Source organism: Nyctibius grandis, chromosome 10 (assembly GCF_013368605.1).
Source record: "Nyctibius grandis isolate bNycGra1 chromosome 10, bNycGra1.pri, whole genome shotgun sequence".
In the NCBI taxonomy this organism is placed as follows: Eukaryota; Metazoa; Chordata; class Aves; order Nyctibiiformes; family Nyctibiidae; genus Nyctibius; species Nyctibius grandis.
Genome location: NC_090667.1, coordinates 18,445,199 through 18,460,935, shown reverse-complemented (window position 1 = coordinate 18,460,935; position 15,737 = coordinate 18,445,199). Strand labels below are relative to the sequence as shown.

At 41.7% G+C, this 15,737-nt stretch overlaps 1 protein-coding gene across 3 annotated transcripts in view; it reads left to right on the top strand.

The window, feature by feature from the left end:
- The first annotated feature begins 1,420 nt into the window (after positions 1-1,420).
- Positions 1,421-15,737, top strand: part of NISCH (nischarin) — a 30,829-nt gene continuing 16,512 nt past the window's right edge. For all 3 annotated transcript variants that reach the window (XM_068408978.1, XM_068408979.1, XM_068408981.1), the window contains exons 1-6: positions 1,421-1,640; positions 7,078-7,161; positions 7,900-8,082; positions 11,371-11,419; positions 13,081-13,244; positions 14,744-14,839. In XM_068408978.1, the coding sequence (XP_068265079.1) occupies positions 1,554-1,640; positions 7,078-7,161; positions 7,900-8,082; positions 11,371-11,419; positions 13,081-13,244; positions 14,744-14,839 (663 nt within the window). In that variant the 5' untranslated portion in view covers positions 1,421-1,553. The remainder of the gene's footprint in view (positions 1,641-7,077; positions 7,162-7,899; positions 8,083-11,370; positions 11,420-13,080; positions 13,245-14,743; positions 14,840-15,737) is intronic.

Sequence of the window (15,737 nt, the reverse complement as noted above, 5' to 3'; positions counted from 1 at the left end):
GTGCTTTTTTTTACACAAACCTCCTGTGACTCCCCCTTGGGGCAACTCGGGTTCATGGGGAAAAAGCTGAGGAGGAGTTGCTTGCCAGCCGTTAAGATTCTCCATTTCTGTTACAAATTCCTGACAAGAGCCCTTTAGTGCACAGATTTGCAACACTTCCCTGTGCTCAGTGGGACAGTGCATTGAGGTAAGCCAAGTTCCTAATATCAGTGAAGTCACCCCAAAAAACACCCTGAGCTCACTCTGGGCTCATGCCTGAGGCCCTGGGCCGAGGTCCGTGCAGGTCTGGCCCATCAGCCCAGCTCTCAGTTCTGTTTTTGAGACACCAGCCACGTTGGCCACAGAACCACTGCAGCAGTGCCTTGCCCAATGTGACAGTGTCCAAGCCTTCAGCAGCACACAGTGGCCACAGATCCCCACCAAGTGCTCTTGGCAGCTGGGGGATGTGCTGCTCCGGACCGCTGCCAGCACCGCTTCCAGATGCAGATGCTCATGAGCGCAGCAGCTCAGACGCATCGCTGTTAGGAAGGTCAGCGCTGTGCAGGCAGGGACTGGCTTTGCCCTCTGCAGTTCAACCTCAAACACCCCTGTGCTTACCATCCACCTGCGTTGCACCTTCCTGCATTGCCGGATCTGCCCCATGCACGTTGCGCACACCGGTCTGTAGCTGCCTTCAGTCAGCTCGGACAGGCCTGAACCTCCTGGAGCTGCCTGCATTGCTGCGCGCTGCACAGCCCAGGCCTGTACAGCGGGGTATCGGCCACGCGTTGTACAGCGGAGCATTGCGCGTGCACTGCGCAGCATCGCGCAGTACTGCAGGGCACTGCACTGTGCGGCATTGCACAGCCCTGCGGAGCATAGAGACATAGAATGGTTTGGGTTGGAAGGGACCTTAAAGATCATCTAGTTCCAACCCCCCTACCGTGGGCAGGGACACCTTCCACTAGACCAGGTTGCTCCAAGCCCCATCCAGCCTGGCCTTGAACACTGCCAGGGAGGGGGCAGCCACAACTTCTCTGGGCAATCTGGGCCAGTGTCTCACTACCCTCACAGCAAAGAATTGCTTCCTAATATCTAACCTAAATCTACCCTCTTTCTGTTTAAAACCACTCCCCCTTGTCCTGTCACTCCATGCCCTTGTAAAAAGCCCCTCTCCCGCTTTCCTGTAGCTATTGCACAGCCCCGCGTTCCGCGGCCCCTCGCTGCACTGCGCTGCGCGCCGCTGCGCACCAGTCCACCTTCCCCCGGGAGAGCCAGCACGCATGCGCGCCCCGACGCCCTGCACCCCGCCCCGATGGGCCCTAGACCCGCCTCTCCCCGCGGCAAGCCCCGCCCCGCCGCAAGCCCCGCCTGCGCCACTGCCGGCGGCTGCCGATAAAGAGGCGGCGGGCGGGGCGAGCCGCACCCTGAGGGGGGGGTTGAGCCAAGATGCGGCGGCGGTGGGAGTGCGGGGCGGGCTGGGGACCGGTGCGGGCGGCGGTGGCGGCAGCCGGAGGGGAGCGATGACGGCGTGAGCGCGGCGGCGGCCGGTCCCCTGCGCTTCTCGCGGCGTCATGGAAGCGGCGGCGGCGGGCGAGGACGGCGAGGAGCCCCCGCGGGAGGCCCGAGTCCTGGGTTCCGAGCTGGTGGAGACTTACACGGTGCGGGGCCGGGGGGGGGGCTGCGGGCCGGGGCGGGGGGAGCGGCGGAGCCGGGAGGCGAGTAGGGAGGCCGTGAGGGAAGTGCCGGGCAGCGGGTGATGGTGGCAGCGAGGGGGGGAGGTGTGGGAGAGCGGGCCCACCTCGCCGCCGCCTCAGGCAGCCTGCGGGGTACCGGGGGAGCGGGCTGAGGCCGGGCTCGGTGCCGCGCTGCCTTCTGCCCAATCCTGCTCTCTCCCTTCTGGCCCTGAGGAAGCGAGAGCCTTCTCGGCCCGGTTTCGTACCCACGCTAAAGCCAGAGCGAGAATCATCTGGCAGAAGCTTCCGAGGGGTTTCTGCCTCCGTGGAGGGAGGCGTGTGCTGGGAAATCGGCCCCGAAGGCGCGTAGGGTCTGCGGGTCTCCAGCCGGTGGAGGTCGGCCCCCCGAGCCCCTCGTAGCTCTGGCCCTTTGGGAGAGCTGGTGTTTTCGTGGAGGCTGAGTTCGCAAATGTCATGTTCTTGCCCAATATATCTGTACATATATATGCATGTATGTGTGTGCGTGTGTGTACATATGATTATGAAAAATTGTTGCCGAGTAAGTGTAGCTTTTAAAGCTGGACTAAATGTAGTAGGAAATCTTTCCTTCAGGTGAAAATGCTGTAAAAATCCCTCTTGAAAAGCTAATCTTGTTTTCAGAGGAAATCAGATTATTTGGAATAGACAGTTTTTCTCTTACTCTGCAAAAAAGAGGAAAGATTATCAGCAGCGTTTTAGTTTGGGGAAGGAATTAAATTATTGATGTGTAACTTTTTTTGACTGGTTGCATTGCACCAAGAGTTAATTGGTTTGTTTTTCAGGAAGAAGCTCATCATAAAACAAACCTCAGCATAATTGCAGACAGCAAACATCTTGAGCACACCACCCTGTAGTTATATAACTAAAAATGTTTTCTGCTCCTACCTTATTTTAGTGTGATTTGAACGATTTTTTTTTTGTAGAATGCACATAATGACGCAAGGTTTCTTCCTACTGTGGGAACCTAAAGCAGAAAAGGGAAAGGGGAGCAATGGTTTAGAAAGGCAGTATTTGTAAAGTTGCATAATAGTTATAAGTTCAGGTTACTCTCTCTGAAAAGGTACCCAGAGAAAATGGAGCAACAGGAGAGCAATTCTGAGTTTTTTAGTAGGACAGAGCATTTACACAGCTGTAGTACATGAAGGGCTTAACTCCTTTCCAGGTGACAACCCTTGAAACATCATTGTGTGGGAATGGACTGTCAGGTGGTGAGTAGCCATATTTACAGACAAAAGTGTCATGAGCATTCAGTGAAGGACTTGGTTAGAAGCTTAAAATACATTCTTCAAAATTGCTTCAGCTTGTTCTGTCATGTTAGTTACATAATGTGTATTCACAGAAATGATACTGCTGCTGTTGAGATGTTACCACTGTGTGTGTTAGGATGTGGTTCATCCCCCAAGCAAGTTTGTTTTCACAGTCCCTGATCAGCCCAGAGGCATGGTGAGGTTTGTGGCATGGTGACTGGAAACTTCCATTTCAGGTGTGAACCAAGATCCAGCAGTGTTAATGTTGGTGTTGAGAGTTTTTGTTAGTATTTTGCAATACCAGTGAATGAGAAATTCAAGTGAATTTAGTTGAGAAAATGTCAAAATGTTATCTATTCCCTTATTCCACTGGAGGTTATGGACACAGGAGGTAAAACATTAGCTACTTTGCTGTGTCAGCCTGCAAACTAGTCTTGTGGTACAGCCAACCTTTGGTAATACCGTTAATGTGCTAGATTGAGCTGTAGTTCACACATATAACTTTGCTGCAGGTAGTGTTCAGCAGATCAACTGATAGTTGGGGATAACATTTTAAGCTGCTGCAGCTAAGCCCAAGGAAGCTTATTTTTTCAAGGTCAGATTTCTATTTAAATTATTATGGTTCTGGAAATACCATGCTATTTTAATGCCATTTTTCTTGGGAGCTTTGAAAGTAGGGTGTTTGAAAGGCAAGATTTGGTCCTACTTTGATTCTCTTGCTGCATTTTTGTAGGAGTTGTGGCATTAAGCTTACCTGTGTGTAAACCTCCTTAAAACTGTTAGGATAACTCCAAGCCTGCAGCCAATTTGTATGAGGTAGACCCAAGCCATCAGAAGTGTAGGAATAGATCTTTAAATGAAAACAGAAAATTTAAATTATTCACAAGGTGAAATGTTTTACAAAGATTAGCATTTGTGTTTAGTGTTCAAAATTAGATTAGTGGCACTTAAGGATGTGATAAAGACTTGTACCAGAGCAGAAGTGAAGAAATTAGATGGTGTAAAAGTCAGTCAAATCTGGTAAAGGTGAGAAAGGAAATATAGCAGTAGCAAGCTGCATCTTTCTCCATTAACATGTAATAGTCAAGGTGGCAGTGGTCCTATTTACACCCTTGTTTTTGAAAGAGTCATTTTTCTTTTGGCATTTGTGCTTCCCATTGTATTTCAGAGCTCATAATCTCAATAGAAGGAGACTTATTTTACTGACATCCATTTGACAGTTGTGAGATGAAATCCTGTAAAATGTATCAGGGAGGCCCACAATTCTGGGAAATGTTGAAGGTACTTTAAAAAATGTGATTCTTGTTGGAGTAGTTAGGGTGGAAGGCAAGGTATGGATAAATCCAGCAGGAAAAATACTGCACTTGTTGATGTTTTTTCTGCTGGGTTAGAAAAGTATGAGCACTTTTAGTGAGTATTTCTCCTGCATGAGCTGGTCCAGCTAGATGCTGACTGAAGACTGGCTGATTGCTAGAAGGCCTCAAGGCTGCTGGTGCTTCATTTGTTTCCTGCTATGCATTTGTTTGGCCTGAAGTTGCCTTCCTGCTTTTCCTGTCTTTTACATCTGTTTTTAGTAAGTATTTCACCTTTAAATATTTAGGGAGATGAAGGCATGCTGTTTGGCAGTGTGAGTACTTAACTGCATAGACTTTGAAGTGACTGGTTCGAAAATATACAGCACTGCAGATATGCTAAACACTTTAAAAAGTAGAAGTTAGCCAAAACAAATGATTTCTAGAAAGATGTACAAAATATCTTACACAGAAGAGTTTGATAGAGACATGGGGAGGAGGAAAATCTGTGAATGTAAACCCTTTTGCATTTAAGATCAATAGAAATGCAGTTTATGGCATAAATATGGGTGGCAATTTCACATGGTATATTTATGCCTGGGAGACAGTGCAGTGTGAGAGAATTTCATCATCCATGTATGCCTTCTAGCAGTTGGCTTGACAGGTAGGCAGTCCTTGAAGAATCTGAACTTAAACTGTCAGCCTTGTCATATTAGTGCACTCAAAATTAATTGAAGATGAACTTAGATATCTGACTTTTTTTAGAACTTTAGGGTTGTTTTTTTTTGCTTCAAAATGATTGATTTCTGAGTTGAAACAAGTCTTTGGAGCATATAAGTGTATTGCATTTGTATTTAATCTTCAAGATAATGGCAGCTTGTGGATTGATGTGAAATTAGTTGCTGTCATTCTGCATACTGGTGCTGTTTGAGGGGTGAATGTACTGCCAGCTCTGGCTGCGTTCTAACATGGGGAATGCTACAGCTTTTTAAAGACTTAATTTGAGGAATTGTATCAGTGTGCCTAAACACTCACTTTAGCAGGTAGTTTCCTGATGAGACCATCCAATTGGCTCAGTGCTATTTTTCTAGAAGTGGTCAGTGCTTGCTGTTTCAGCAAAAGGTTATGAAACTTTTATTATGTATTTACTGACTGTCTTGTAGACAGAGAGGAGGGGCATTCCTTCCTCATCTCATGAGCTGTCAGTTGGAAGCTGTGAAGTTTACTGTTTTCAATGTCTAATCTGAGATTTTATGCATTGTGTACTCAGCCTGCATTGCATTTTAGCTGTACTGCTTGATCTGCCATAATTTGGTAGTCAGCTTTTAAAAAGAACTAGGCTTTTTATTATGGCTTCTAAATGTATTACTTCTTTAGTTCTAACTTTAATCTTCTCATTTCTTTGAGTCTCTCATTGCTTTCCTCAGGGTTATGAGATACTCTTGAATGCTCAGGTTATTCCTGTTCTAGTTTGTTACCGGCACAGTGAATAATCCTGTTCTGCTGTTTCCCAACACAACATGATGGGAAAGCAGACTCAGGCCTTAATTGAGATTGTAATTCCGTGTAGGCATTCATCTGTGTTTTCAGTACTCACACGAACACTGACGTGTCACTTGCTGTGTGCGCTAGTCAGACATCTTGATTCTCAGTTAGCTGTAGGGCTTGGATTTGTTCAGCAAACCAGTGTCAGATGCATACAAAAATATAATTGGCATGAGACAGAGCTCATCTTTTAAAATGTAAGTGGCATTCTATTTAATCTTTGGTATTGTGCTGGTCTGTACTAACAGTAAATGAAAACTGGCCTTTTATGTAACAAATTGAAACTGTTTTTGTTCTCTCAAGTGGGTTTAGCAACTACATGTGCATCATTCTCATAGCAGCTATGAGTCAGGCCTGTGTGATCTGTGGTAGTAGGCAAGTTCTCAGCTGTATTAATGCTTTCAAGATTTGATTACGAATTGGTGTTTTCCGCAAGGAATATAGTTGGATTGGATAACACAGATTATTGAATTTGTTATTTTCAAGTAGCTGTAGAACTGGTTTTGCTCAGCCTTGTTTGTTTTCTACTTTGTGTTTTATTTTGTACCTTTAAAATTTCTTTGAGATGGCTTGCTTCTGGCATATCCAAAGGTAGATTGTGAGTTTCCTGCAGAACCAGTACTGTTCAATCTGGAAGGTCACCTGTGATGAAAGTCTTGAATTGTTTGGTACCTGCATGGCTAAAAATACTTAGTTTTGTGTAAAGAAATGTTGGGTTGCTTTAGATAATTGTAGTGATTCTTTGGGCACAATTGTAATTCTCAGGAAGCTGTCTTGTGTGCTTTACCCTAAAAGGAATAAAATAGTTAACATCCAACCAACCAAAGGGTTTGTGAGAAATTTCTGAAGGGTTAAGCTCCAGATCTCTGCTTAACTGTGAAGTGACAGCAGAGTGCTTGCCAAGTTCCTCTGCCCTTTGTGGAACTTGGTAGATTGAAAAAGGGATGCCGCTGTCAGACTTGTGGGTAGCTATGAATACCAACTTAACCTAGCTAGCAGAAATCTTCAGAAAAAGTAGCTTAGAGATCTTGGTTATTAACCTTTGGGTTGCAAAAATGAAAGCCATGGCTTTACAGTAAGCAACATCTGCATGTTTTTGTGTGTGAAGCAGCCTTGTGAATGAGATTAGGCATCCTACATCAGCAAAGTCACCTTAGAGTTTGGATTAGCTTTTAGTTAACTATGATACTTTAAGAATGTAGAATCACCTTATGGTGCTACATTAACCAGCACATCTCAGTCAGCTTCCCTTTAAGATAAATGCTTTACAGTTCCCTTACTTTAATTTCTTCCTTTCAGGTATATATTATTCAGGTCAGTGTTGGCAATCATCAGTGGACAGTCAAACATCGTTACAGTGATTTCCATGACCTGCATGAGAAGGTAAGGATATTAAAACTGTGGCCTTGGTCTCTTACAAAACATTGGACGGTCTGTGTTGTATGGGACATAAAGTCTTTCCTCAATAAGGAGTGAGAATATCTGCCAGATACCATCTGAACTGCAGACTAAATCCTTTTTGTATGAACAATCTTACTTGCCCCTGTTACCCTCCCCTCTTGAACTGGGGGAGATTGACCTGGACAGCTTTAGCCTTAGACAGAAACTTGTATCAGAAAGAGTGGAGTTCAGGCTAGAGTCATTAAACTTTTTGCCAAGAGAGATTTTTATGATCAGCTGATCTGGTAACTAAAAGCTGAATTGGAGCAAAGACTCTCTTCTGGGAGGGGTGGATGATAAAACTGTCCTTAGACAGTAGCATGGGGTAGTTACTAACCAGTGCTGTTTAAAAACAGCAAGTGAAAATGAAAGTCCACTATGTTCAAGACTGGGCTGCTTTCTCAGAAATGCACCAGTTATCCTGTTATTTTATCACCTTAGTTACATTCTGCCCTGTGGTACTGTGATTCTCTCACTATTATTGAACTTCTCATCATTTTATGATAAAATGTTCTTTCTGAAAATACCTATTACTTTGAAGTCAATAGTTAAATTTACTGAAATAATTTTATTTTTGGATCTTACCAGGATCAGGCAACGTGCTCTTAAATGTGTTCTGTTGCATCTTTTGTGTGAGTTCAGATGGTGAGTTAGGTAGTGATTCTGGTCTTTGTCTTTCAGCTTGTTTCAGAAAAGAAAATAGATAAAAATCTGTTACCCCCTAAGAAGATTATTGGAAAAAATTCCAAAAGCCTGGTGGAGAAGAGACAAAAGGAATTAGAGGTCTACCTGCAAACCCTGCTAGTCAAGTTCCCTGTTACTGCTCCAAAAGTTTTGTCACACTTCCTACACTTTCATTTATATGTAAGTTATGGTTTTAGCATATGAATGGAGACCTGAGTGTCTTTCCCTAGTTCTGACTTGGAGAGAATTGTATGGAATCTTCACAAAATAGCTGAAACTGCTCTTTTTCAGCATTTTGCACAATGTAACAAGCAAAGCATATTTTTAAGATTTTTGACACCACTTTTTATTGCAGTAGCTACTGTGCTGACAAGTAATGTGGGCAGGGACTCTAAGAGGAGAAAATAAATGCTGGCAGGATAGTTGGAAGCTGTGAATAAATGTGAAGCTGAATTGGTTGTTAGGCTAAAGTCAATAGTGCTGGATCTCTGAAGGAACATTGCATAATTGATCCACACCCCCCTCCCCTACTTAATGGTTAATGGTTAGAGCTGCGGTTCACACTGAAACAATTTCCAGTAGCCCAAATGAAGAAAAATGGTGCTTCTCCTTGAGAAGCACACTGATGAAGTGGCTTCTGGAGAAATAGCTTCAGCCAGCAGACAATGTTACAGTAAAGGATGCTTGAAATAAGAAGCAATGACTTGCTTTCATGTTCAGATTGCAATTTGTTCGTTCATCTCTTGTGTATAATTAGGCTTTTTTGCAGTATGGCATCATGTTGTAAGGGGGGAGAATGAACTTCATAAAGAGGAAAATGTACTGGAGAACTCAATGGAAAGGAGGAGCAGTAATTGCTTTGTGGTGGGATGTGCTGAGATGGCCCTTCATGGTTTCATATAAAGGCTTCAGAAATGAGTCACAAGTGGTCCATTAGGTGTGTTAATTAAGCTTTAGCAACAGAGAAAAACCTGGTTTAGTTATGTTACATGAACATAATTATCCTGGTGAGACTTTAGAGTTTGACTTAGATAAACAGTAGGTTTACTTCATAGTGTTGGTATTGCCCTACAGATTTGAGTGAGAGGCACTAATTTGTCAAGCACTCTAAATGGATTAGAGGTTTTAAATGTATTAAAAATGTGCGTGATGATAATGTAGGGACAATTCTGTTCAGATGGAGCAAACATCAGATCACTAGGAAGCTGCATAATTTTTCTATTCTTTGGCTGTTCTGTCTCTTAAATGATGTCTGTTTCAGTGCTGTAACTTCAACAAAGGTTTTTATGCAGGTGGAAAGTCTTCCTAGTCCCTCTCTTGTTTTTCAGTTACCTATTTTTTTTCCTTTTCCTGTAATGTTCATCTTTTTTTTACTTTTCCAAAGAGCTGGCATTATTTGGATATGAATGCTTCCTGGTTTCTATACTGCACTTGTGTATTAAGACCAAAGTTGTTGCTTAATCTGCATTTTTTTGCTTTAGGGAAGTCTGGCTTGAGGTATAAACTCAATTGTTTTTGCTTGGAACTTTAGAGTACTTTCAAATATTTACCAAAAAAATGTTAGTTATTGAGCAGAAAAGCTAAATATTTACTACAGCAATTCTACTAGAAAATAACCTTGCTGCAGAACTTCGCTCTTTGAAAATATCTTTGTTACCAGACAGCCCATGTGCATGCTTGCCATTATAATCCCTGATATTGTCTCATTAGTTCATATAGGAAGGCTGCAATATTTTTTGTCTATTCTTATTTTAGTATTTCCAGTAAGGCTTATTTTTATTTCCCAGGTTAATAGAACTAAATGGAGTAGAAGCAACTACCATAAATACATTAAAACCACTTTGAAGCCTTTACATGTCACAGGGAAAAGTCAGGTGTAGCTTAGCAAAGGGAAGCAGTTGCATGTGACTGCAATGTAGAACATTATTGTTACTTTGGCATTGAATAGGATGTCTGCAGTGATATGGGGATGCTTATTTTGTTGCAGTGTGTTATACTTTGTTATCTTAGAAGCTTTAGTTTGTTAACTTAGAAGCTTTTGCAACAAAGGAATTGAGTACCCACACACTGCTGTTCAGAGGCACCTGCAAACAATGGACTTCTGTGGGTTTGATGTGTATAAGTAGTTAGAGCTGAGACAGAGGTCTCTTTTAGACAGAGGAATAGAGTTCCTTTTTTTGCCTGCTAGTCACTGAACAGTCCAAGTCATAATCTTGCTTTGATTATAAATGTAGAAAAAATTGTCATCTGTGTCCTAGAAGACAAAAGGGATACAGAGTATAGTTAGTTTTCAGTTAAGTCTGTGTGTGCCAGATGAGTGTAATTCAAATGAGAGTCTGAATTGTTGAATTTTGTTTGGAATGCAGATTCTAGCTTGTTCTCAAAACTGTGGTGTGGAGGCTTTGTTCATCCTCAGTGAGTGGGGTTTCAGTTATACTAAGAATGTGCTTTTCTGAAATGCTTGCCTCATTAAATGAGCTGAGCTGTCTGCTGCAGATGTCCTGTGGATTTATTTCCTTGTTATGAATCATGAGGGATTTGTCAGCAAAGTAAACTCATCAAATATTCATTTCATGATGATCCATAATACCTGTTTATCCTTTGTAGCTACCTGAAAATGAGATGCATGTGTCTAGGGGAAGCTTCACTATCACAAATAGTTTTATTTTGTTCTTTCTGTGGGCCTTTGAGAGAGAACTGTCGGAAATGCTCAGAAGTATTTCTGGACTTCCACAGAGTATTTGCTTTTTGTGGAGAGAAGTATGCCCAGATGGGAAATACTTGTACTGATCTTTGTGCACCTTTGGATTTAGAAAGAACAAATCCCTGTGTTGAGAGTTTTCAGCCTTTTTTCTTTCCTTCTGGAGCTGTCAGTGCCTAGAATGGAGGCTGAGCACCTGCTCCAAGAGGGTGGAGAAGATGGAGGATGGGGAAAAGGGGCTTTTGAATTACTCTGCAGCAAGCATAATAGAATTGAAGTCTAGAAGACTAATTACTTTGTATATATCTCTTCTTCCCTGTTGACCTGTTAATTTAAAGTTTTCTGTGTGTTAGTGATATTCCGAGGAAATGTTGAGTTCTTGATGCGTTAGGTTAGTCTTAATATTAAAATTTGAAGAACACTGTACCTTTAATAGTTTCTTCAAAACTGGGGCTAATGATGGCTAGTAATAGTTGCTCTAGCTGCTGTTACCCTTTTCTAATATATGCAGGATGTGATTACTTAAGCGTAGTTCAGTATCTTCCATATTGGAAGTGAAAATCGTATGAAATTAAATAATTTCAGGTCATTTTTGTGAAGTGTTTTCAAGTTACAAAGAAATCCATAAGATAGTCACAGTTGATTTCTGTTTAAAAAAAAGTCCTGTACCACAGCAATAAAGGGAGACTTCAGCAAAGGTACACATTGAAAAATTGGAACCATAAGTATGTAAATAACTCTTGATTACAGTGGTTTATTCTTTGCAGGAGATCAATGGGATCACTGCTGCATTGGCTGAAGAGCTCTTCCACAAAGGTAAAGAACTTGCAAGAATTTAACTGGGAATGGTTTCCTCTATGTGCATGCATTCATATTCCTGTGGTATTTAATCTCCAGGCAATGAGAGATCTGAATCTTCCATATCAGACTATGAGACTTTTTCTTCCCCTTCTTTCTCTTCACCTTTTTCTTGCTGTTTGCGGTTTGATTCAAGATGCATTTTGGGAGGAGCTGTAACAGTAATGCAGCTACATTTGGAAACAAAACAGAGAAATTGGTGAATTTAGGTTTTGGAAAGGGCCTACTAGTCTGTGTCCTTAAAGGACAGGATGTGGTACTGGTGATCAGAAGCTTTTGTTAAGCTTTCTGTCTTGGTATGTTTTAGTGTAACCTGTAAGGAAGTTTATGTCAATGAGTCCTGATGTAGTGTGTGTTAGATATGTGAAGTGGCCTCTTGCATTTAAATTAATACTGTTCTTCCAGAATTCAGGAAACATGAGACCTTCTGGTCGGTTAATTAAAGGGTGACCTTTTCTGAAGCTGTCAGGTGAAAATGACATGCACTTACTGTAACTGCAGCAGCTCTAAGCCATCCATTAACAGCAGGAGGCATGTGAAATGATTAACCCATGCTAATTTTGTTTTGAAGGACATGCTAGATGCTACTGTATAATTGTAGTTGGCTGAGGTGATAGGTGAAGCATGTTTCATCGTGCCATTTCAGATTGTTCTGGCACAAAGTTACCTTTAGGTGAAGCCATTTCAGGGGGCCAACTCAGCAAATTTTGGAACATTTTAAGGAAGCTCCTGAAGAAATCTTTCCAGACTTTGTAGTGCCTGCAGTCTCACTGGTACCAGAATCATTGATATCTGACTGCTGTGTATTAGTGGAGACATCCAGTAATGTGCAGCTGGACTCTTCGACTTGTTCCCACTGAAGCCAAAGGGAATTTTATTCCTCAGAGCATTTCTGAGAACTCTGCTTATCATGAAAGCTGGTGCACTTGTCCATGAAGTCAAACTGATGTCCCTAAAAGGAAGAGGAGAAAGATATTAACTCCACATGTGCAGGTGTAGTCCACATTAACACTTGTGGTACCTTCAGAGAGGCTTTTGGATGCTGTTTCCTACTGTTCCTAGAATGAAATTGGATTGTAACAGGATCAGATAATGCACATCCTGTTCTGGGAGTTTGCATTGATATTAGTGTGGTGAAAGTCCTCATATTCTCCAAGAAAACATATTTGCTATGATTCTGCATTTAGGCAGCATAGCAAAAGATGTAAGGTCTGTTTTTTTAGATGGCAGGTGCTGCTTTTTCTGAGTACAATAAGTCTTAACAGCTATAGAACTTAGGGATATCTTGGAAAAAGTTTAGTAACTCTTACAATATATGTGAACTTTGTCTGATTCCAGACCTGTTAAGATTGAAGGAAATTTGCTGTTAGTTGAATTAGGAGCCTTGGGCTTGTATGATGAGAGTGTCCATTTGAATACCTAGATTATTCTGATGTTAAAGTCGTAATTTAGCCATTCGAGTTTAAAGTGTCAAAAAAGGACATTGTTTTGGTACCTCAATTGTGAGCTTAGAGTGTAAATGACAAATGTTTAATCTCTGGCATTAGGTCTTCCATGTACCATTTATTCTTTTGTAACCGTTGCAGCATTGTGTTTGATACCATCATGGTGTTTTTCAGGAGAGCAGTTGTTAATGGCTGGAGAAGTCTTCACCATCAGACCCTTGCAGTTATATGCTGTCACTCAACAGTTGCTACAGGGGAAGCCTACATGTGCTAATGGAGATGCCAAAACAGATCTAGGTCATATTCTAGATTTCACTTGTAGACTCAAGTATTTAAAGGTGAGCTATGCTTGCACAAATACTGGAGATGTTGTTTCTACCAGACTGACATGATTCTTAGCATACTTTTGGAGTCTATTTTGAATGCACAAGAACTTTACTGATAGAAAACACCTGCAGGCATTTAGAAGTCAGTGTTAAACAGGTGTTTGTTCTGCCAACCTTCAATACACATATAGTTCTCTAACAAAGATCTTGATTCTCCTGTGTGATGTGGTCTCTTCAGCAGTGCTCTCTGTAGACATGCAGTGACAGAATCCTACTGGATGCTAGTAGGAATGGGGAGATAGATAAATATTGCTCTATTCAACCCTGCATTCTTTGCTGTCACTGAGTAAGCCAGTGTATATGTATGCATACATGCATGTGTGTATAAATCCTGTCCCCTTTCTCACCTTTGTCAGACTGTATTTGAAAGTTTAAAAAAAACCCTAACAAGCCTCAGTTTCATAGATGAGATGGCCCTGAATTTCTAGCTAAAATACCATTTCAAAATGTAAAATGGCTTCAGAACAGATCATTTTTGTCTGCAGCCAATTTGTTTTTTTCCTACCAAATAAGTGAATTAGACTTTTTCTGAGTAATTTTTTTAACACTGCTTGCTACAGTTCAAAAACTTTTTAGCCCCTTTGTTACATGATGAGCTTCCCTTTAACTGTGTGGTGTGTTCAAAGGAGAAACAAAGTGCATGGGGGGAAGTTTCACTGGAGGACTTAAGTTGCAAAAGCAAAACCATGGCTGTACTGGTATTCCTGTGGATCTTCAGTTGCCTTTGCCATCCTTTGTGTGTATAGAGCCCTCTGAACAGAGGATTCTCTGGCTGGAGAAGAGCATATTGTTTAGAAAAATACCCATCTTCAGAATTCCTGACCCTCTGAATGCTTGTGAGTGGGGATCTTCAGAGCTTGTAAGATACAGACCAGACAAAAACCTTAGATATTTTTCCCAAAACTATATTCACAGCAAATATAAATTAAACCACCTGTCTTTTATGCTGCTGACATGCTCTGAGGCCAGAATCCAATGACTACATGGAAATATCAGATGTGTACCAATGTCTAATGTTTTCTTCAAACCCATTTTGTCAGTGCCTTGAACTTCATCCCCTGTAGTGTAACTGATGACAGTTCAGTCTTGGAGGATCCAGATGTTTCAAGGAAGTTGTTTTTAGTGAATGCAGCTCTGGCTTGGTCAGCTAAGAATGAAGCCTTGGTCAGTCTTGCCTTTCTTATCTTTTTTGTATGCCCCATGTGCTACAGCATACAAGCACAAGGTGGCAGATCAAGTTCAGTGCTTGAGGCTCAGTGTACTTAGCTGGAGCAACTAACATTTTTTTTTTCCCCTCAAGAGTTCATCTGCAAGTTTCATGAATCATTCCATACTTGAAAAATTGGTCTTTCCAAGCTACTGTATTTGTGCTGTTGCCTGTATAAGGCTATCTGAAATGCAGACAAGTTGGATTGTGTGCACTAACTCTGTTCATGAATGTTGATTACTAGGTCACTGGAACAGGGGGACCTTTTGGAACTAGTAACATTCAGGAGCATCTGTTGCCTTTTGATCTGTCAATTTTCAAATCACTTCATCAAATAGAGGTATGACTGAGATACTGCTCATAATTTTATAGAGGCTTTGCGAATGTCAGGCCTGCTGCATATCTTAGAATTGGTAATTGCTTTGATTTGGTGCTAGAATTGGGAAGTGCAATGTTTAGGAGGACTGTTTCATTTGTGAAACAGTGGGTTTTTTTCACAAGTCTTGGAAATAAGGATGCCAAATTTAAATGTTCAGAATAGCTTGTGCTGTGTATGTCTTCAAAAAGAATGTGATTTCCAGCATATACACAAAACCTAAAGCAAGGTGTCTTTCCATTGCCTTGAAGATCTAACAAATGGGTTATAATGGGATCTCTTATTACAAAGTACTTTTCATTTGGAAAGTACCGAACATTTGTGAAAATGTCCTTGCATTAAATTTCCTTGTGAAAGTACACTTTTGGGTATACTGCTTCTCGCTTGATAATTTGCAGAATTTTTTCATTGATCTGCTTTCAGTGCAAGTGACAGGATTTCTAGTAGGAGTTGTTCACTGAGTAGTTTACAAAATATTTCCCTGACCAATTCAGATCTTTCCATAGAGAAAATATCCAATTGTGTCATGCAGTCTGCACTCCGTGTCCACTTCTAGTGTGCGCAGTATGTTTTCTAGTACATGAACACAATTGTGTCATTGATATGAGACTGAGTTTGTTCAGAACCGAAGTGGATTCCTGAAGTCAGTGATTTTTCAACATTTTAATGTGGGAAAGAAACTACAGTGGGCTGAAGAGTGGGAGAGTGTCTAACATACTGCAGAGAGGATATTGCAGAGTAGTATCAATTGAGCATGGATAGTTTCAGGTGTCGCTTTGCTTAATGTGGGGAAGAAAAAAAGGGGTTTTGGTCTTCAAGACTTTTGTAATTATATGTTCATTAAAAGTTTTGGATTGACTGG